General features: G+C 41.6%; 1 protein-coding gene across 10 annotated transcripts in view; it reads left to right on the top strand.

Annotated features, from left to right (window-relative positions):
* Positions 1–24013, top strand: part of pvrl2l (PVR cell adhesion molecule related 2 like) — a 297403-nt gene that overhangs the window by 10680 nt on the left and 262710 nt on the right. For 5 of the 10 annotated variants that reach the window (XM_071501083.1, XM_071501085.1, XM_071501086.1 and 2 more), the window contains one exon: positions 8042–8182. The exons of 2 other annotated variants lie outside the window; for them this stretch is intronic. In XM_071501083.1, coding sequence (XP_071357184.1) covers positions 8140–8182 — 43 coding nt within the window. In that variant the 5' untranslated portion in view covers positions 8042–8139. Of the gene's footprint in view, positions 1–8041; positions 8183–19579; positions 20315–24013 lie in introns of those variants that run through there. 3 more of the 10 variants (XM_071501081.1, XM_071501089.1, XM_071501090.1) reach the window with 3 other exon arrangements.

Genomic DNA, 24013 nt, shown 5'->3' with positions numbered 1-24013 from the left:
CCCTCCCCGAGTTGGATGATGGATTTCTGACATGTCAGAAATGTTGGTTGGCTGTCTTGCATTTTGAGGAATTTGGAGGTCTGATTTTCCACAAGGCTGCTGTCAATCATAACCTATATACGTTCATGTTATGTTTGTGAGCTTGTCTCATTATTATTGCTGTGGTATTTTACATGTTTTGGCTAACTGTAGTCGTGACCGAGACTGTGCTGTGATAGAAATAAAACAGGACAGTTCTTATTGTCTACATCTTCCCAGCCATCTGCAGGCGCCTCTTTTGTTCCTCTTGAACTCAGTTCAAAGTAAAATTTCACAAAGCCTTTCAATAGTTTGTTGGTGTTTTTGTACTTCAGTGTCCACACCCTCAGCTCAAAGAAAGACCCACTTGTAAAATGTTTCCATTGGTGAACAATTTTCCTGATATATTGGACACGAACAAATAAAAAAAACAATGTTTCTGTAATAAAATACAAAAAAGAAACAGGTTTTTTGTTCTGCATATATTCTGCATTCAGCTACTTATAGAAAAGAAGATTAGAGCATTTCTTAATCATAAGGCCATTTTGTGCCAGTTTGTGTGCAAATGCTTTCTGTAATTTTCACTTTTACTCATATCCCTCAAATATAGCAAACGGATCTAGAATCAAATGAAAAGAATCAGAATATATCATTTTGGCTTTTCTAAGCATTTGGATTACATGTATGAATACCATCACCGGATGTGTCAGTGCTGCTCTTATTGTCTCATCTTTTCTTTCAATCCATCTCCCCCCTCTCTCTCTTTCTCTCTTTCTTTCTTATTTACTCCCTCAGTCCCTTCTCCAATTCCACCTGAATTCTCTGGCTCCCCCCGTCACTCCTTTCTCTGTCAAAGTTAATTGTTTTCTGCCTTTTTTTGTTTTTCCCTTCATGTCGTCTCTTTGATTGAATTGAGAGGACTTCTCATCGTCGCTGCTGTGGGGCAAAACAGGGTACAGGGTGCCAGGGATAAGGATGGCAAGCCACAGGGCGACTCAGTCTTCCTCATTCCTTCACACACACACAAACACACACATACCCACTGGAGATAACATGGATACAAATGGTTTGACACATCCACACATGCCTTTGCAGACTGACACGCAATATATAGTGTATCAGGAAATGAAAGTGGACTCGCTGTTTCATTACTCTTTGACCCAGGAAACTGTTTTGATTAACGTAGACAACTTGATACAGAGCTCTACAAAACAATAACCCCCCCCCCCATCTCACACACATACACACACACACACACACACACACACACTTGTGCACATACCTCCACCCCAGAAACCCCCACTTTAATCTGCTCTCCAAATGTTGTTTCCTTCCCTGCGGTGCTGAGCCGGTTTTTCTATTTATGGAGGGGTGTTGAGCTGATGTGAGATGATCGGAAAGTGCCTCACTCCCATTGTGATTCTCCTTGAGGTGTGTGTATTTGCAAGTACGTGTGTGTGCGCGCACCAATGTGTATATGTGTTTGTCTGTGTAGATGTCGGCTTGCATGTGAGTATATGAGTTAGCTCGCGGGAATGTGGATGTGCATATGTGCTGCCTTTCAGGTCTGTCAAGGTGTTTCTGTATCCCTGTGTGTGTGTATGTGTGTGTGTGTGTGTGTCTCAGTATGTGTGTGAACCTGCATGGTGGATGATGGGGTTATAAACAGGAGTCAGCTCATAGAGAGCAGATGTGCCTTCAATTATGACTAAATGGAGATGCAGGGAGGCACCACCAGCCTGACTAATCAACGCCTTGAAGTGTACAACTTTCCTGACAAAGGGGTGTGTGTGCGTGACACGGTGGGAATTTGTGACTGAATTCCCAAACCTACAGAAAGTCTAAGGGGCTTGCCGTCAAGACTATTGCACTGCTGGACACACACACACACACACACACACACACACACACACACACACACACACACAAAGTGGTGGATTTCCAATCAAAGATGTGCAGTATTTAGCTTTGCTGCTTTGTGGAACTTGAAATGTTTGCTGCTCATTCATTGTGTTTTATGTTTAAGGAAAACTCTGTGTTTGCTAATTGTTTGGAGGAACTTGTGAGTCCTGTCTGTTCCCACCTGGACTTGCAGGCTCCTTCATCTCTCCTTGATGCCATTAAGTGAAGATACATAGGGCTGTGGTTACCTAATGGTTTAAGATGTGTACCACACCCTGCATGTCCTTGGTTTGAATCTTGAATCTTGACCGTCTGCTGTCAAATAAAAGCATAATTTGAAAACAGAGAAGCCCTCCATAATGTAGTAGCATTAAGTACATGTGTTCACATGTTACGTCCCGCTGTGCTAATTGGCTGTGCTTGTTCACAGCTAGTTTTTCACCTTTATGGCAGTGCAAAGTTCACCTGTTTTTACTGCTCTATTAAATCTTGACTATATGAATTCACAGTGAATACCCTATGTTAAAAAATTGTTTTCTGTTGATTATCATCAGCACTAGAGAGCAGTCTGAGAGGACGCTTAAAGCTGCAGTATATTACTCACCACATACATTGAAATAATGAAAGGAATTTGTTTGGTATATTTGCAGGTAGAGGAAATCCACACAGTTTTAAAATCTGCACAGTCCTCACAGCCCCTGCCCTCAGTATCTAAGTTGAAGTTATCAGTGCTTGCCTTCTGCCAGCAAAAAGGAAACCCAGAGCCATGCAGGTTTCTACGAACCACCAACAGCCTTGTGATGTAAATCAAACTCACAAGGAAAACACTAATTAATGGTAAACAAAGTTCCAGGCATAAAAAATAATGAAGATATTCACAAGTCGCTGGGTGCCAAGAATGGGGCATGGGGGGGGGTATGCTCTGGGTAGAGAGGGGAAGAAAGAGATGGAAACTGAGAGGGAGGCAAAAACAGAGAGGGAAAAAAAGACTTAATGGTAAATAAATAAAATCCACAGGATTGGGGAGGGTAAGAAAAAAAATTACACCAGAGGAAACTAGAAAACAGGAGCGAAGTAGGAATAGGAGTAAGTGTAGGGAGAGATGGTGTTTCAACGCAAGAAGAAAGGAATCAAATGAGCAAAGGAAAACAGCAAAGGAAAGAGGAGGAAAGGTGATGGAGAGAGAAGAGACGAGAAAGAGGTATTTCAGGAGGTGTGAGAAGAGAACAGATCATCCCGGGGGCTCTGTGTCTTTCCAGCCCTTTAATGTCTTTAATTAAAGCCAACAGTATTATCTCCGCACTCCCTTGGAGTGCCATTAGCAAAGCAACACCCTGCTACACAGCGAACTAATAGAGGGGGGAAGCAAGTGGGATAAAATGCCTAATGATGGGAAGAAGCAGTGTGAGAGGGACAAACGGATGGGGTGAGGGGAGTTATCGAGGGTGAAGGAGCGCTGGAGGTCAGGATGGACAGGGTGAGAGGAGTTATTGAGGGTGAAGGAGCGCCTGAGGCCAGGATGGACAGAGGGACACATGGGATGAAGATGATGGAGGGGGAAAAATGGACGGATGGAGGATGAGGAGGAGGGAGGGAGCAGTGGGGGGTTCTGTGAGATCTCAACTTCAAAAGGCCAAAGCTGGAGAGGAGACAGGCTGCCGTGGAGAAAGAATTACGGAGCTAAACGTGTGGGCTGACTGATACATGATCACATTATGCCGGCAGCTTGTTTAATCAATCTGACTTCCCTGGCCACAGGGATGGTCTCTCACATGGCACTGTGTCATAGAGGGGGGAAGACATGTCAGCCACAGCAGGCGGCATCGGGCTGGAGAAGACGGACTGTGGTGCAGTGTTTGTCTTTTGACTTTTAATGCAAAGCAATAAGTTTCAGCAAAATAAAATGTGAGAAAAAAACAATGCATTTAATTGCTCCTTCTCACCTTATATGGAATCTGTCATTCAATGCATCTATCCATCCATTTTCTACTGCTCATCTGGAGTCAAGGTGGTGGCGGCAGCAAGTTAAGCAAAGTAGCCCTGATGATGTTCTCCTCAGCAGTGCTTTCATTTCTTCTGAGGGGATCCTGAGGCCTTAGGGTGTCCTGTGGCCTCCTACCAGTTTTGTCTGGAAAATCTCCAATGCAAGGCACCCAGGAGGCATCCTGATCAGATTCCCAAACCACCTCAACTGGCTCCTTTTGACACGGAGGAGCAAAGGCTCTACACCTAGCTCCCTCCAGATGTATGACCCCCTTACCCTATCTATAAGCCACCTTATGAAGGAAACCCATTTTGGAAGCTTGAATTCGCAATATCATTTTTTCAGTCACTGCCCAAAGCTCATGACCATAGGTGAGGGTGGTAAATTGAAAGCTCTGCCCTCCAGCTCAGCTCCCTCCTCAAAAGAGTCCAGTACAGTGACCACATTACTGCTGATGCTGCATCAATCTGCCTGGCATAGTCATGCTCCATTTTCCTCTCACTCATGGACAAGACCCCGATATACTTAGACTCCTCCACTTAAGGCAACAACTTGCCCCCAGCCTGAAGGGAGCAATCTAGCTTTTTCCAGCAGAGAATCATGGCCTGGACATAGAGGTGCTAACTCTCATCCCAGCTGATCACGGTCTGATAAAGCCAACAGAAGCACATTGCCTGAGGTCTCTGTCCTGATACAGTAGAATAAATCTATCACAAAACCAATACTTGTGTTTTATAACCACACTGCTGCTGTATGGTTTCAGATTCCTGCAATGGGAGAATCAAGATGAGAGAGACATCAAAAAGAAAACAAACCAAAAAACAATCAATTTAAATAACAAAACTAAGATTTAACACTTTGATTGGGTGCCAGGAAAATGTTTAGCACAGTACACACATACACATGTTTCTGTTCCGTATGTAAACAGCAATCATATCAACGTCTGCTCACCATCAAAATAAGGGATAGGGATACAGTATAAAGGAGTCACAAGCGATGTTTAACTCGATCAAATCAGTTGTTATTACAAAAATATGGAGGGTTAAATAAATGAAAAGTAATATTTGGCTGAGAACACTGGTGCAGCAAAAAGAGAGTGGGTGGATGGGTGTTAGTGGAGTTTTAAAAGGATTTCCAGCAGGAGCCAGCCATCTGCTGTTAACTGCTGGAGGTGCTCCAGGTCATCTATAAGATACCAGAGGTTACACTGGAGATACTGCATTGGGTGAACACTGCCACCATTTAAAAGGGTGGGCCTGAGGCAACCTCTGTTACTAGTGCAAAATATAACTTTAAAAAGCCTCAGTATTCATAAGCCCACAATGAGTCACAAGTAAAACCAGCAGCGAAGTCAAGTTTTCATATGCAAGATGACAGATCTCCATCTAAGTTAAAGAAGTGGTGATGGTAACAAAATTCTAACCTCTCATACTGAAAACCCATAGCAGCTTATGGTTGGGAGGAAACAGTAGTTTAAATTCATGATAGGCTCCCTTCCCCTCCAATGGGACAGACTTGAGCTTTGACAGAGTAAGACTGCAGCCTAAGGATGAGACAAAGGGCTAGAATAAGGGTTAGGTTGACGTCCTTTGGTGTTTTGTGTCAAAGGGACAAAACACATCATATGTCTATTAGCATTTTTTCACCACTTGGTACTGACTTGACTCAACTCTGCTCTGACTCCACTTACTTTTGGTACTCTACGTCATCTTCAATGCAACACACACATGAAGAATGTAGGATATCGAATGAATACCAAAGAGTCGATTAGAGTTGAGCCGATACCCTGCAGTAGAAAAGGGCTATAAGAAGCTCGGGCTGAAACCAAAAACAGGGGCAGGGGAAGCAGATGTTATTGTGGTAGCACTGGTTTGGGAAAACACTGCTTGACTGGGCTTTCTGGAAAAGTATAAGAGAGGGAGAGGGATGGTAGATTAAGGCTGAGGCTGGAGGAGTGTAGCAGTGAGAGATTACAGAAGCTAGAAAGAATTACAGCTGGGGTGAAAACAGTGTTCTGTAGTCTTTTTCATGAGGTGGACCCATGTTGAGATCAGATAATGACTGACCCTGGGCTTTAACAACGTAATTGAGTGTTCACATCAGTTTAATTACCTAATACTCATAGAGGGCACCAACAGAAGATGTTTTCCTCAAACGGTTGAAAATAGAGCAGCGCTTTTGTTGTAACTGGTTATGTGTCAAAGTGAGGTTGTGTGATATTGTGGCTTGTTCTGCATTTCCAAAGGTGATTTTTGCCACTTCAAAATCACAGTCAGATATTATTCTAATGACTTTGGCCTGATTAGGAAATAGTCAAAGGACATAATTTTCACATCAGGGGCTCTTTATCCGCCTTTGAAATCCTGGGTTGAGGGTCAGGAAATAAAGATCTCCCGCTTCCTTTTCCTTTATTGTAGTTCCATTAATTTTTTGGATTCTGTGTGACATGTGTTTAACCTCTCGGAAGCCCTTGCTTTCAGACATATGATACCTGAAGAGCGGTTTGACTCCTGAGAGGTGTTTCCTGTTCAGTTTCCAGATTGTGATGTAGTCGTTGATGTTGGTAAATCAAGACTCATTAAAGATGTGATTATTGTGCTCATGAAGAACAGCGGCTGACCTTCACACAGCAGGATGGCGATGAGGCCCTGCCAGTGTGTGTGGTAATAATTTCCCATCTTAGACCTGACCTGAATATAACCTGAATGACCCAAAGACTTGGTGATTGTGGCAAAATTTAGGGCCAAAACCTGATGTTTTGGAGACTTTACACTTGGATTTTATTTTAGATTTCAAAATCTCCCAGTAGCCTCATCTCCCTACAAATTCCCCTCAGATGTACTTTTCTACTTACCCTTGATTTGATTTATTCAGACATAACCAGCCTTTATTTTCGTGGATGCCTAATATTTCCTTAACTAGCACCAACCCTATTTTAGTGTCACATTGTCTTTTCTCTGTAGCATAATTTATTATAAACAGTTAAATAATTATTAACTAAATGTTTAAATCTGTAAATGTGGAGTGAAATTGGGTGTTTTTTTGACCACTGGACTGCACTTTGTTTAAATCTAAACTCAGTTTTCTTTCTTCTGTCAAATATTTTTATATCTTGCGTCTTCCAAGATTAAAAGATGTTGCACAAGTCCAGCACACCATGCTTTATTCACCAGATGTTTTCAGCTATTTTTTTCAGTTATATCACCCTGGAGATGGGTTGTGCGAGTACCATTGATTTGTTTGCATTCAAGTTCACAGTAGTCTGCACCTGTGTGCGCGTTAGAAATTGTATTCCGTTAATTTGCAATAACATTAGTGAATCAGTAAAGAAAGACTGTTCTGCTTTTGGCTCTTGCTGCGCTTATTGTGAGGTTCTTTGGATAGTTTAAAATGTAATAGTAAAATGTAAAAAAAATGTGAGGACGAGAGAGTATTTTTCAGAGTACAGTTTTTTTTAGTCTCTCTAAAGCAAGACACATAAGAGTATCTTGCTCTAGAGAGTAAAAAAACCGAAGAGGAAATTAGAGACCAGAGTGCAATATTCCTCGTTTTAGAGAAAAAAATAAACATTGCTCAAACACCAGAACAGCATATGATGTCAGAGTTTGCAGGTCACCCAACACAGACCCCTTTCTCAGAGGGGTGACATTTTACAACAGGGCCTGGAGGCAGGTAATCACTTGTTTCTGGTGCCGTGCTCACTCATTCGCTCTCTGAAGGACCCCTCCTCCTCCCCGCTCCCTCAGACAAACACAGCACCACCATCACACATACAAGCCGAACACATTCACCCTAATCTAAGCAGCTTGACCCTACCCCTAGGCTGAGGTAAAACATAATTTTAGAACGGGTTTCCTTTTAACCCTCATCCAACTGGGTTAGATGCCAGGATAAGCCTGGCCCTCAGCTTCACCCTTGGTTGAGTTTGACTGACGGCGGCGATGGTCTTCATTATGTTGGATGTGATGTGGTTTTACTCCAAGGACAGAGATGTCTTCTGAGTGTGGAATCTTATTTTATGAAGTGTCTTTTAAGTTCATTTGAGAGACACAGAGACATCAAACCCAGTTATTACGATCTTAATGAAGCCTCACACCAGCTCACACATAGATGTTGCTGTTTATTTGTTTGTTTCAGGCCCCTGTAATATATCCTCTCTCTGGTGCCTGATGTTGAGGTTCAGTGCACAGCGTTGTTCCCAGAGTGAATGAAAAGTTCGTTCTCAACTAACTGCTATGGAGGTGCAGCTTTTAATAAACAGAAAATCCTGCAGGGAAGGTAAGCACTTGCCCATTTTTGATGAAACTTTCTTCTTTTTCTTTTTTTGAAAAAAGTTTTAAAAGTTGAGTCGTCTCACGTCACACTGTGAGACTTCACACCTTCAAAATACCACCTAGCTGAGCCCGCCATCCTTCAGAGAATTGAGTTTCCACATTTTTTATCTCCACATTCAAAATCTTTTCTCTATTTCTCCTCTTCCTTCTCTCTTCTTTATCTTCTTCTTAATCATTAACAAAACACAAACTTTAACTCTTAACTAAGCATGTGTACTGAGCAACATGGCTGATGTGCCACTCTATTCATTAACAGAAACAAAAGGATGCGGTCACTGCACAAAGGTATTTGAAGGGGGGCGGGGTGGCCAACATACTTCAACCAAGTGTGAGAGGTGGCTCAATCAGGTTAAATCCAACCAATCTTTCAACAAGATGTCACAATGGAAAATGTGCTCAAACCAAACAGTGGAGAAAACCACTAGAGGATCAATAGGATCTGAAACCAGTGTGTGATCCCGTCTAAATTAAAAAGTTGTTTATAAATAACTCTTCTGGTTCATTTGAACTGGTTTTGAGTGATGGCTGACATTTTCGACACAGCACCACACTGTCAGAAAAGCTGGTACTTTGGCATCCAAAGGATTCAGTAATGGACTTGGAAATGACCTTCCTGCAGCGACCACATCCTTTTAAAACCCCTCTAACACCCACCAGCCCACCCACTCACTCTCTTTTTACAGCACCTGTACTCTGAGCCACCAATTACTTTGCATTTATTAAAAAACCATTGGGCACATGAGAATAAAGAAATGTTCAGTCCGTCCTGCATTCAAGAACAGAAAAAACAAGTGTGAAAGTGAAGTGTAGCGAAGGTATGTAGATGTTTCTTAGAATGGTGTCTGTCTCACATGTGTTTTTTCTTTTCAGCTATGAATTTCAACTCAATATTGTGTGTTGATATATTTAAATTTCAATTAACTCACCACTTGTCACACTCTGGAGCATGGATATGACCCTCTTGCTGTTGATGAGAGACTCCCAGGCTACAGTTTACTACTGCTGCCTCGGAAGCTGTCCGTCAAACTAATGCACTTGAATGCATGGCACGTCATATTTACCACTTCAGAAGTCTCAACTAGGAGCTTACTAGGATGACTTAAAGGCAGTATTAAACCACGTGACATGAAATAGATCAACCCTTTGAAAAATGCTACAAAAACTACCATAAAAACTTGGCACAGCACATTCCTCTTACTCAGGGCTGTGGAATTTGAAATATACCATCTTCCATATCTTCTCTCCTCTGTTTCTGTCCAGTGAAACAGAAAAAAGTCAGGAATGATTCTATAGGAATAGTTTTCCTCAAATTGAAAATAGATTCACTGTCCACCCATGTGTGTTAGTTAAAACAACCCCTGAAGTTTGAAGGATCATCGAACACAGTGAGTTTGGCCGCATATATCCATGCCAGCCTGCTGCCAAGCTACTGGAGTCGGCATTTCCGCCTTTATTCTGTTCCAAAAAACACAGAAATGTCCATCAAACTGCTCCATATTTCCTGTGGTGGACATCAGAAGTCAGTCTGTGCGCTACCTTACTCCAGCTTGGCTACAAAACACTTGGAACGTGGTGCACAAGCTGTTTGGAGAGCTGTGATGGATGTGTTTGACTCGTTTTCTGGAGCTGAAAAAAGACAGCTAGTATAGAAAACATCTGAGATGCAGCTACAGGGACACTGTTTTGATTTTGCAGACGGTTCTGTGCTATTCAAGTGGGCTGCAGCTATGGGCATGATTGGCATAGGATACAATGGAGGACGCTGAGGTCATGTCTTCTGTATTTTTTCTGGGATTGTCTAAGGCCTTTAGCAACTTTGGGGAGGTTTACACTCTACAGTTACACAGATGGGGTGTGTTTTACAGACTGTTAACATGCCAACATGCTGATGGGTATAATATTTGCCAAGGTACAATATTTACCATGTTGGTGATCTTGGTTTAGCACGTACGCATGCTAACATTTGCTAATTAGCATGAAACACAAAGTATAGCTAAGAATGATAGGAATGTCTTTAGCCTTACAGGTATTTGATGGCAATTCATCCATTAGGTGTTCAGATGTTTGACCTATAACCCAATGTTGACCTCAATATAGTGATGCAGGAAAAGTCAGAGGATCACCAAAGTCATTACGATACATCATCATCACATATAGAAAAGTTGTCAGGATATTGAAGTCTGGACAGAAAAGTTGCCAGATGTTGCCTTAGAGCCACGAGTTAAGCACAGGAAAAAATTAAAAATCCAAAGTCCAGTTATCAATAAAGAATTGATAATTTCACATGATATTCAGTGTCCGGTCAAAATGTTAAGGCTATGGCAGTGGAGTGTCAAAGTGCCCTTTATTTATTTGAAACAGGATATTTCTGTGCCTTAGTGGGGGCACTTTGCTGCTTATTTTCTGGAGAGTCACACCAGATGTGCACTTGAGAAGCCTGAGTCTCTAGTGCCTCTCTGGTTAACTCAAGTACCTGTTTGTGTACCTAACCTTGACCCTGTGTGCGCGATACAGGTGCTTGTTTTTCTTTCTTTGTCCCCGTCCCTGAAAGAATCTGCGTCAGTGGTGGGAGGAGAAGTTATTAACTGAATTTTTGTTTTGGGGTAAGCTATTCCTCTGAAAAAGAAGTCCTCTCTCTGAGTGTATTGGTGTCCCTTGATCCCCCTCATGTAACTAACCCCTCCCTTGACAAACCCATAACCTGGGTTACCTCAGTGGGGACTCCTTACAGTGATTGACAGGCACCTCTCGCCCTCAGTTCCACTGTGTTTAGAGACTGAAAGATTATCTACCAAGGGCCAGCCCCTCTTGCTCCATCTTTTAAAAGACCATGCCCTTGTCCGTTCCTCCCCTCCCCCACCACCTTCTCTTCCACCATAAAAACATACCAATCTATATCCACACAAATCAAGCATACTGGTTGTGTGTGGGCACAAGTGAGTGTGTGTGTGTGTGTGTGTGTGTGTGCGCGCAAGTCCAGGTTGCCTCACAGTTTCAAGAATGAGGGGAGGATAAGAGAGCGATGGGAGTGCTGCATATAAAATTCATGGGCTGCGGACAAAATAATAAGGGAGAAAGCTCTCACAGACGCGCCTCCAGTTCTTCTAATGCAGCTAAACAGATTGTGTGTGCTCTTAGGTGCTCTGTGCAGATATGTGTGTGAATATGTAGAGTTGACTGTGTTAATGCTAATGCAGGTTCGTCTCGTGGATCAGAGGCATACTGAAGTAAATAACTCAGTGGGTGTTCGGGCTGGCCGGCTGCCACTGAGGTACAAGTTGATTTATATTGCTCTCTGGAATGACAGAGGGAGGGACAGAGAGGCAAAAGGGATGAGGAAGAGATCAAAGAGTGGATGGATGGAGGGATGGAGGGGTGGATGGCAGAAGGGGAGAGGTGAAGGCAGGCAGAGGGGAGAGGTGATTGAAGAGCCAAGGCCAGAGAGACGGCCCAGTCCAATCTGTATACAAGGCAAAAGCATGAATATAAAGAGATGGATGAACAGATGATTTGTGTGTGTGTGTGTGATGGGAAGGAAGCGACTCAGTAAACCAAACATTTACAACCAGTGGACAGCTGACGGAACAGTTTCTTTTAAGTCTTTCTTAGACAGAGTTAAACATACTCACACCTGCAGTGCAGCTGCAGTCTGAGCTGAGTTGAGCAGCTTCGTACAATACGATCGGGGGCTTCACCTCTTTGCTCGAAGCTTTTCAGCACTAATTTATAACAGAGATGAGAGAGTGACTTCTTGGCTTCCAGCAAATTTTCCCGTCAAAAGTTCAACCAAAGAGTAAATTTGCTGTCAGTGGTTGTTTCATTTAAATGCATTTGAAAGGCCTTAAGAGTTAACACCAGCAAAGATTTCAGAGGAAAGAAACATAAGAGTCAGAAAAAATAAATATCATTTTGTGTCACAGAAACATGTTTTTTTTCTTCTCCTCTTCTTCTTCTTCTTCTTCTTCTTCTTGTATCCTGTTAATCGTTTTGCGACCTCTCAGATTTATCTTGCAACCCCTTGGGGGGAACCCGACCCCTAGGTTGTGAGTGAGGAAGCACAAAGTGGTAAGACTTGAATTATTGGCTGAATTATTCAAAGCCTTTCCAAAGCCTGCTGGCTTGAGATTTTAAGGGAAATGTAAAAAAAAAACAACAACATTTGCTTCTGTCCGGTTTCCTCTAAGTACATGGATGCATTTTGTATATTGATTTTTTTGTCTTTGAAGTAACAAAATTGACAATTTAAGTACACTATTTTTTTTAATGTATCAGTATGTAGGTATTTATGTTAAATACTAGTGGTCCACCAGTAGACCTAAAGGGTAAACCTCTGCATCAACCAAGATAAATACCTTATACAGCACTTGGCATATGAGTTGATATAAAGTGATTCTGATTTTGTTTACAACATCATTACAGCAGGGGGAATTAATTTACTGAGTTTCCTCTACAGAGCCAAACAGGCCTGGAGCCAGGGCTTACTCATTATTTATGTCACACAAATTCCCTCCAAATTGCATTTATGTGGCCTTTTTGCATTTTATTGCCAAAAGAGATTATCTGTTAAACATGTGATGGTTTCAAATATATAGCTATTTTTTAAATCTTTGCAGCATGGGCTCTACAGCTGGCCTCTGTGATGTCCCATTAATATCTGACTGAACCAACCTGTACCCAACCAGCCACAGTTACTATAAAAACCTAACCTGTTAGTGATACCGAACAACTCTGGGCACTCTTTGTTTGTTAGCCAACTAATAATAAATATGAATCTTAGCCTCAAACTACAGTTTTGTTAATTGGAGTAGGAATAAGAACATAATGCCAGCCTGCAACAAGAATAATGAAAATGCCACAGCCCATAGATTTAAGAGACAGATATTGATATTCAATAACCAGCAGTTTGTCATTGCTTGGACAGCTGGGCATAACAAGACGTGATCTTTGTTTGTATTATAAGCACAGAAGGTAAATAACGTCAGAGTGCAAGCAAGGCTGTCATGCTTCGCTAAAGTTACAGGTGGAATTTAATGAGAGCAAAGGTCAAGAGCCACACTAGGAGCTCTGTGATGCTTTGAGCTAAATGCCAATCTCAGCATGCTAACATACCCACAAAGACAATACTAACAATGCTAGTTTCCCTACTGTGGGACTAAAGGATTATCGTATCTTAACATACTGATGTTCAGCAGGTATAATGTTCGCCATATTTCACAGCACAACTGAGACGGAGGGGGCAGCCATTAGTTTTGCAGATTTTTGCTCCATAGACCAAAACACTGGACAAAATAAAATGTTGAACCTGATGGTGGGGCTAGATGAAAAGTTTAAGAATCAACAAAATTATTACAGTTCATCCCAAGGGACACATGAATGTCTGGGTAGAAAGTCATGGACGCCCATGGCAATCCTCATGATGGTGCTAGAGGAAAAGTCAGGAGATCACCAGAATCATGAGACCTAATGTGTGACAGCTTGTGCCAGTACATTTAGAAACCTCTTAAGGTTTAAGGCCATACAACTGTTGGCAGCACTGGTAGACAGACCTTTGTTCACATTCAGTGTCAAAGGAATACAAAGAGGAAGGCTATGACACTTCATTCTTTCTCCTACCAACATTACAAGTTGTTTTTTAAACCATGAAGATGACCTTCACCCAGCCTCTACAAGGTATTTGTAGTTACATTTAAATTAATCATTCCTCAATCACGTGGATGGAAGATGGGAAAACCCTCATATGAGTTGTATTTTATGATACACTGACAACCTATTGTGTTGTTCAGTCATGAGGACTTGTTGCAGTGATTGCAGTGATTGAGTTCTTTGCTCCATCTGCTCTTTTAATGAGATAAACCTTGAATCACATGTTTCTGCGTGAAAACGACAGACAGAAAGCATCGAGAACTTGTGTGTGTCTGTGTTGAGGCAGTTACTTTTAGCAGTCAACAGATGGCAGGATGTAGCTGGATCATTTGTATGCAGCAGCATGCCCATACACACTCACTCACTCACTCACACACACACACACACACACACACACACACACACACACACACACACACACACACACACACACACACACACACACACACACACACACACACAGAGACAAACACAGCAGGGGCCGGCAGAATACATTGTGAGCCTTCAGAGGACAGAAGGTTTCCCTGCTCTTCTGTGATTAATGGTGCTGATTGAGGCTGGAGCCAAAATGGAGGGTGGGCCAGTTTGCAGCCTGCTAATGAGGTGATAATGGAGAGGTGGGCAGCCGGGGTCCGCCACCCAGCAAAATGGTGGAAGCATAACGGGGAAGGTTCAGAGGCAGACAGTCAAGCCTTCCAGAGGGCTGTGTGTTATTTCTCAGGGAAATGTTTTGAATATTTAGGTGGAGGGAGGTGTGGGGCTGCTTACATTGATTTTCCACAATAAAATATATCGTTATTTGGTTTGCCTCAAAGCAGAAATCATGTTTTTGAGCAGTGAGAGCATTACACTGTAAATGTTCCAGCTGGAGGAGGGAGGTGGTTACTGTGACTGTGAGGTAAAGAGATGTTTTGACTGTGACAGTGGTCGCTTGGTTTGGAATAAGTGGGACTATTGGCCTACTTGAACCACAGGGGAACCATCATTGCATCACAGTCAGTGTGAGCAGCTATCCAACAGCTTTTATCTTGTTGATATCAGTTGGTAGACAGAGAAAGAATTATTCGAGCATGACTTATTGAATGACTGATGCAAGACTGTAAGTACTTTTTCACCACTTGCAGAGTCTGATGTTTTATCATTTATCAGACTATGAAAGATGTTTCAGATATGTCTTTTATTTTCTTTGTTTGGTGTTGCACTTTAAGGCAGCTGTAGCTCAGATGGAGCTGGTTGGCTGGTGAGTTTGGAGGTTTGACACTCGGCTCTCCTTGTCCACTTTTCGAAGTGTTCTTTGGCAAGACACTGATCCCCAAAATTGGTCCATAAATGTAAGTCGCTCTGCCAAATGAATGTAATAAAAGATCAGCTCACCAACGTTTTAAAAAATCAATTTTCTAATCTGGCCCATCTAATTGTTTTAGTTTTACTTCTACTTCTATTTCTACTGCTACATCAGTCCAACAGAGGAAACATTTCCTAGTTCCAATAAAAACTGTCCACGGCAAGGTTGGTTTCCAGTTATCCAGAGTGACAATGCCATCGGTTCTGGAGAAACACATGTTTTTCTCCAGATTTATTAAATGTTACATAAACGAGAAACTGTTTCTCCTAATTGGGATAAGAGAGTAGAGAAACCTCTCCTGAAGGAGTGGCCACATATAAACATAACCAGATTTCCAACTGGCTTTTTACAAGTACGTATGTGCAAAAGACTTAAGATATTTTATAACTGAACATAACTTTTACTTTTTAAATTACCTGCTGTATGCACAACTGAATTAACAGAGGCCAGGTTACATGTGTAACCTGGTTTCTCTGAGTAACCCAGCTAATGAAGTCCATGTAAATGTGCTGATTGTGGCTGATTTTAAATGTTATTGTTCAGTGCTTTGGGAACCACAAACTTAATCCCATTCACCTCCACTGTACTGGTGTGGCAGAGGAGTTCTGTATGGCTACATACCACCAGAAGTCAAGTAAGAAAATATATGTAGTTGTGTTGAACTTACGCTTTAAAATGTCCCAGCAGAGGCAAACATCAAAATAATAGTATCATTATCTCGCCTTTATGTATGGTTTATTCAATTTGGGTGTAAACAATAATCTATTATTTACTAATTAATTAAAATATATATTGGATGTTTGTTCAGGATGAATCACCACACAACAAGAAATGAACACAATTATTGACCTAATGCTGTGGATATGGTGGGGTGTGGAAAATAGTTCCTATTAGTGTTTATTATGTTCACAGGCTTGGAGTTATGACTCAGTCACACAGTTAATTGAGACTTGCCTTTACAATGTCTTGGTGTGAACAAAGTAAGTATTTTCTCAGTCAAGCTGCTTGTGTTACTTACTTCACCAGTAAGTTAAAAACTGCTGCAGTCGGCTTCAAAGATGCTCTCTTATCGGCCTAAACAGGCGGGAGAACGTCCTCTTTGTGTATAGGAGAGTGCGGGTCTGTTTATTTCCCTTCAACTTATCCATGTTTGAAACATTTCTGTCTTTAAAAAAAAAAACCTCTCAGCATCACTGTTTCTGTGCGCGGGACAACAAAGTAAATGACAACATCCATCTAGAGACTTAAACCCCCTCCGGTCCCTGAAGGCTTTTTCTTGTGTGCAGCAACCCTGAATTTATATGTGCAATTTTTTGTGTGCAAGTCACTTGTACTTTTGTTTTTTGGTGTAATAGACCTGATACATCATATTATGGGTATTTCACCATGTGAATTACAAGACATTAAAAACTGTTACAGAAAATACAGATGTAAGTCACTTCCATAGCCTCTTTTATAGTGGAGGTTAAATTGTTGGTCTGCAGCACTCAACAGAAATACAACCAGGATGTATTTATACTTACAGTTAATAATCAAACTCATTAATACATTTTAACCTCTAGAATACCAGGATCTTTATCTGATGTTTTACATCATGTGCCATTAACCATACAATCAATTTCCAAAAACATTAGCAAATACTCTTGATTCTATCAATTGAAATCTGGATTAGAAAAATTTTTGAGTTGGTTTTGCTCCATTTGACACCTCTGTAGCTCTTCATTTGTGCTTATAGTGACTATTATTACTCTTCATCCTTGTTCTTATGGTTTTACAAGGATTTATAGTTTTCTTGTAATAATTTCATGATGTCCCTCTGAAGTGTGCAGCAGCATTATATGTCATCTAACTTCACAATATATAGAAAGCAGAGCAATAATAGCAGCGTCTGCGATCTCATACTTATTCCACTGGACATTTCATACCCAGTTCTTGGTGTTGCTTTATTAGCCTCATTTTATTGGATTCATGCTGCATTACAGTTGTAGCTGTGTTTTGAATTTCTATTAACTGTAACAAGTATCTGTTCATTTTTAGTTACTTAGCCTATTTTAGTAGACTAATTGACTTATTCCAAGCACAGAAGGAGTATCTCTCTTTGAATTGTCTCTCTTAAGGTTTCCTTCAGTTCTTTCCCTAATGAGCTAAGTGAATTTTAAAGGAGATTGTTCTTGTCTTCTTAGAAAGCTTAGGCAGGGCTGGGAAACTGCTGTTGTTATGTGCCCATAAAGCCCACTGAGACATTACATGTGATATGCAGGGTGGTATGGCCTCTGTAGACAGCCACACTGGTACACACTGCATGTTAATTAGTTTCCACTTAAGCCAATCCACAGCAGTTCTGACATATTCAGTGGGTATATCACTTGGTCAATTAACAGAAATCGATAATTATTTTGATAAATGATAAAAAGTTTCAGTTTTTTTACAAATACCATAAATGACCTTTTGGCTGCTGGTCAGACAAGGTCGGGACTTTTAAGACATTACTTTGGCTTTGCTTTTGATTCCAACAATATTCAGTGGTTGACTCCGTGATGTAGCAGCAGTTTTGACTAAATGATTAATGCGCTGAAAAAGTATTCAGGTCTTTTACTCAAGGAAAAGTAGCAATACAACAGTGTAAAAATATTCCATGAGTGAAAGGCCTGGGGGTCAAATTCTTACTGAAGCAGAAGTAGAAAGGTATGATGAACACAATATAAGCCTCTTAAATATCAAAGGTAAGAGATGTCATTCAGCAAAAAATTACTAATGAGTGTGTTGTCCCTGTGATTTATATAGATATATATAGTTTATTATTATTACAGTTGCATTAATGTCTGAGCAGCATTTCCATGTTGTACCTGGTGAAGGTACGTTACGTTTTACACATTTAATTGTATTGTAGATTTAATTTCAAATAGATAAAATTTACATTTTTGCCCATCAATAACCCATAATGACAAGATGAAAACATATTTTTAGAATGTTTTGCTAATTTATTAAAAATCAAACCCTGAAGTCTCTCATATACAAAAGCATTCAGACCTTTCATTCAATTCTTTGTAGAAGCTACTTTGGCAGCAATCACAGCTTTGAGTCTTCTTGAGTGAGTCTTTACAAGCTTTGCACACCTGGATTTGTGCAGTTTATCCCATTCTTCCTGACGGATCCTCTCAAGCTCTGTCACACTGGATGGGAAGTGTCTGAGCTGCCATCTTCTGGTCTTTCCACAGATGTTATATGTGGTTTCACTCTGGACTTTGGCTCGGCCACTCATGGTCAGTCAGAGACTTTCCCCCAAAGCCACTCCATTGACTTGTTTCATTTCATAATTACTGAGGCCACTCTGCTCCTGGGAACACTCAAAGCTTTGGAAATGGTTTCATAGGCTTGTTCAGATCTATGCCTAGTCAAAATTTTATTGTGGATGTGTACAGAGAGTTCCTTGTATTCCATGTCTTGGTTTTTGTCATCTATACACAGATGCCTTTCTGAACTTTTCAGTCAGTTCAGTTTGCTGCAGGTGGACTCCAATCAAGTTCTAGTACATCTCAAGGATAATTAAAGCAAACAGGATCCACCTGACCACAGTTTGGAGCCACAGCAAAGAGTCGGAATACTTTGATAAATAAGAGAGTTCAAGTTTTAATACATTTTCAAAAATGTCTTAAACATTTAGTGTAGATTGATGGTCAAAAATATCAATTTTATCCAATTACAATTCAATCTATAACACAATAAAGTGTGCAAAAGTGAAGGGGTCTGAATACTTTCTGATGCTGCTGTATTTAAAAACCAACATAAAACATCAGTAAGGTGTTGGGCCACCACATGCAGCCAGAGCAGCTTCAGTGCTCATCGATTCTCCAAGTCTCTGAACTCTACCGGAGGGATGAGCACCTTTCTTCCTAAAGATGTTCCCTCATGTGGTGTTTTGATGATGGTGGTGGAGAGCGCTGTCCAAGATGTTGGTCCCAAATCACCCATAGGTGTTCAAATGGGTTGAGATCTGGTGACTGAAGGCCACAGCATATGATTCACATAATTTTCATAATTCAGTGACCCCTTGTACCCCATGGATGGGGGCCTTGTTATTCTGTTTCCTCACTATTTTTTCTGATTTTTCCTTTAATTTGTCACCTGTCCGTATATTATGTGTGTAAAATCTAAAACTGCAGTAGTGGAGTAAAAAGTTAAATAATTCCCTCTGAAATGTAGTGAAGTAGAAAGTAGCATCAAATGAAAATACTCAAGTGAAGTAGCTTTGTTACATTCCTCCACTGTCTGCAATTCTTCAGATTCAGTTCAGAATAATGTTGGTGATCGACGGAGATAATCATTGTTAATAATCGTCGTTATCATTTCAGCTATTTTTTTTCTAATTTGATCCCCCCCCTCTTGCACACGGAGGAGCGGCAGGTGTCAGCAGAACACACCCCGAGCCTCCAGCAGGTAGCCACTGTGTCTCCACAGTGTTCATGGCCCTGTGTGACTGTGGCTCTGTGTGGAGCTGGAGCTCGGAGGGTTCAGGAGCCTATTACGGCTGAAGTCCTCTTGGTGACGCTCTGCTGACATCACTCTGATGTTCCCCTCTCAGTTCTCCGCACCAGACTCACGGAGCTCCACTGACTCTCACACACTCCGTCCACACTTTGTTTCTGTTTCGCTCCGCTCGCCGTGGCCAAGTCACACACAACCAGCCGCGGGCTACCTGTGCGCACTGTGGCCGGCCCACACGGGGAGGAGTTAGGCTGCGCCTGTCGTTAACAGATCCAAAACGAGAGAGCGAGAGAGAGAGAGAGAGAGAGAGAAACTTAACACGGTCCTGATTGAAGAGGTCTACACGCAGAGAGACGGAGGGAAAGAGAAGTCGCAACTTGGCTGGTTTCAACCCAGGCTGTCTGAACTGAGCTCGAAGTTTCTTGGCTGATCGGAGAAGGAATAATTTGGAGCCCGTTTGCCCCACACAGCGCTGTTGTGGATATTTACGTCCACCTTGTCTCGGGTTTAGAAGAATGGCGAGAGATTACGCAGCGCGCTGTCCGGTCTCTCCGGTGAGAAACACTTGGCTGGTGGCAGCAGCGATCCTCCTCGCAGCTGAAGGTAAGAGAAAACGAGCCGAGCCGTGTTTAATGAGCGTCAGAGCCTCTTCAGTGATCCACCTCTTCCAGTCCTGTGCGTCCTGAATGCGGGAAACCCGCGGTAATTCCAGCCGCGCCGCCTGCGTTCTGCAGCTGCATGTTCCGCTGTGTCACGTCGCTGCCTTCTCTCTGGCTGCTGTTTGTTGGACTGTGAGACCTGTTGTAAAAGTTTATTGTCGAGGTTCTCTGCCAGATCTGTGTGTTGAGTTTTGGTACGCCATGATAGGCGAGGTGTGGCTCTCCTGGTCTGTGGTTTTTGTCCTAATTCCGCGCAGCTTCAGACGGCAGGTGACTGTTCAGGAAACCTAATCCTCCCTGAGCCTCTACAAACCCTCCAACACGGCTGACCTGTAATCTGTGTTTACCTGTTGGAAAGTGTTTCAGGGAAATGGGCCGCAATCACAGCCGCAGGTCTGATTATTCACCATTAGAATAAGGGCAGAAATTGGTTTTCATTCTGCAGAGCAACAGGGTGGTGATGGGAAACAGGGTCTCAGCAGGAAATGAGAATTGCTCATCTCTGCTCTTCAGGTGGCCCTTCAACAATGAGTGTTACCTTGTCAAGAGCCCTGAATGAATATCCATTACAGTAATCCTTTAATAAAATGCCAAAAGAAATATGACACTATTTAAAAAAAAAAAAAAAAAAAAAAAAAAAAAAAAAAAAAAATCTCAGCATGTCACCTCTCTGCCTACAGTGTGAATATATGTTTAAGGAGATAGAATGCCATAAATTATGACAAGATTATAGATTATATAGCCTGATCCAGATCTGATTTTAGACCAATACTTATATTGATATCCAGAATGATAAAAAGTTATTCTTTTGATAAACATTTTTTGAAATAATCCTTTAAAGTCAGTTGTTAAATAGCTGTTCTGGGTTATTATAGGAATCAAAGGCTATTTTAAAGTGTCACAAAATACTGTCATGGATGACAGCAACTGTAAAGAAAAGATGGGACTACAGTCTTAATAACCATTAGCAATAAAAACATATATACATACATAAGAAAAATAAGGGTCAGAAATAACTTTACTGCAGTTTTTATTTACATACCTACATGCACTGACACAGATTTATCTGGGATAAGCCAATATTAGCTGATAGAGTTGGTCTGCTGATGTACGTTGAGCTCTACTGTAAATCTACTGTCAAGTGATGCAAGCAAGCTGCAAGGCACCATATGAGTATTATAGTAGTAGCTTAAGAGAAAATTGTCAAAATTTAAGCCAAGCTTATGGATGAGTGCCTTTCATGTCATAAATAAAATAAAAGACTACGCTAAACTTGCTATTGAGTAATGCAGACAATTTATAGAAATATTGTGGAAATATTACAGCATAAACCAAATAAGGTATCAATAAACCTGCTAGTTTAGATTAGATTACTGTAACAACACTTCGTGTCCGCATGTGAGCATTGGAGTGATAGATGAAGAAATAACCATAAGCACAAACTATGATAACATCACTAAAATGCCCTGCTGAGTGATGCAGACATGCTCTAACTCGCAGCAGAAGCAATTTTCAGGGTTTTTTTTTTTTTTTCCCAACTGGGACCAGCTACAAAATTCATAACAGCAGGCAGTCAAGCTACAGTGATCGGCATAAAAATCTGTGAGGCCGCTCTGTCAGCATGAATCTGTCAGCCTGTTGTTTTCACCTGGGTGTAACTAGTATCATCTGTCAGAGCTGTCCCAAAATTGTCACCAAGGAAAAAGAAGATGGGTCATTATGGAATCTGGAAATACACTGTCGCGTGCATTGACATGCCTCAGAGACATGCCTCTGAGATCAAAGCAAATGGGGGGGGGGGGCAAGGTACTTCAAGGCTGTAAGCCGCAGAGCCTCTGCTTTGCATTTTGCTGTAGCATCTGTTGCATAATAGGTGACAATGTGAACTGTGATTTTTCCTGAGTGTACAAGGCAGGAGGAAGATTTAACCTTGATTGGAATTTGCTTTGTAATGATATTTTCCCCTTGTGTGTGTTTGGAACAATGTGAGCCACAAGAACAGAAAAATCCTTGTTCAGTGGCACAAAACTGAAGACTATGGTGCTAGAGACCCCAGCGCTGTAAGCCATGCAACGCAAGTTGGTGTGAGGATGACAGATACTCAGCTGAGACTCTGCTACATCAGGCCTGTATTGTTAAAAAGCTGTCAGATTGTCATGACAGTATCCCCACTGGTTATGAATTAATTTGAACGTGCAGCAACGCAACTGTCTTGTCGGAGGAAAAACCTCCACAGCCACTGAGTTACAGACTCTGAATGTAAAAGTAGAAGCTTGATTTTCCAAGATTGTCCTGACATGTGAAACATTTTTTGAGGAAGCAGTTCAAGGCCGGGTCGTGTGTATTGATTTTCTGTTTGTCTGTTGTAAATTACATGGGAAATAAATGAGTGCTGTGAAAAAGCGTTCAGTGGCAGCGGTGAAACTTTCACCATGATGTTAAAAGAACCATGTTAACCTTCAGTAAAACACACAATATAGAGCTGAGAGGAGATCATTCTGCAGCAATGATAATTAAGTCACTTCAGGTGTACCCCCCCACCCACCTGTGCTTGTCTCTAAAGGCTCGATCCTGTGCTGAAATGTCAATCATGATGAGTGCTCTCGGTGGCTTGGTGGAGACGGAGTGCTGATTAGCTTATCACTTGGAGAGCAGGCGGCCAATGATTATCGCCCTCAGAGCAACGCAGCCTGATTATCTAGAGCTCTTATTAATGACTCATCGTTTGCCGTGCATTGTTGTTTTTGCATATTTGTGTAGCCAGTTTCGCAGCTCTGGTATGGATGGCTTACGAGCTTTTTCCCATTTGGGAGCTCGTGCAGAGGAAGGTTGTGATGAAGAAGCCTTGGAAACAATCATTGGCCTTCCTTAGCACCTTTTGATCCACTGGTGTAGCATCTGCATTTATAAAAATCCAGAGTAATATTTGATTTTATTGCTTAATTATAAAGCATAAAGAACTCCTAAACAAACATGGAGGTCAGGACATTCAACCGTGAGCTGCCCAGTACAGCCAGTTGTGCGCTTTTGGCCTTTGGGGCAGGCACAATTATTTTAATTTTTCTCTTAGCAGAATGTTTTGGTTGATTAATTATTGGAACAAGCCTAGAGGCTGAAAATCTCCCATTATTTCAAAAGCATAGGGCAGTTTGAATAAAAATGCCAGTAATTTTCTCAGTTTAACAAACAGATTTTTCCCACTCTGCATATAAATCCTGTTTTAACCCCACACACTCGCATTACCCAGGGGTGGGAAATGACTTGGAGCCTCCACCATATGTGGCACAGAGGTCCCAGCTCTATTGTGGCCGATGGCAGACTAAATGTCAAGGAGTGTGCCTCGGGGAAAGTGGTTGTGTGTGTGTGAGTGTGTGTGAGTGTGTGTGTGTGTGTGTGTGTGTGTGTGTGTGTGGAGAGGGTTTAGGTAGGGGTGATCCTTTGTTGCCTTGAGAGCTGCTCATAGGTGTCATCACTGAGTTGAAGTGTCAATAATGGTGATAAGTAGCTGGATGCTTCTCAGGATGCTTCTTAAGTGGTTTAATGACATGTTTTAGTGTGTGATTTTTGTGGGTTTCTTTATAGAGGGTCCTGCAACCTTACAAAAATCCCAAAAAGCCAGAGGGCTTGAAATAAATAGAATAAA

This window comes from Trachinotus anak, unplaced genomic scaffold, assembly GCF_046630095.1.
Source record: "Trachinotus anak isolate AG129_WGS33_773 ecotype Australia unplaced genomic scaffold, CSIRO_AGI_Tana_v1 ptg000016l, whole genome shotgun sequence".
Classification (NCBI taxonomy): Eukaryota; Metazoa; Chordata; class Actinopteri; order Carangiformes; family Carangidae; genus Trachinotus; species Trachinotus anak.
The sequence above is the reverse complement of the archived record's forward strand: the minus strand, read 5'-3'. Positions and strand labels throughout refer to the sequence as shown.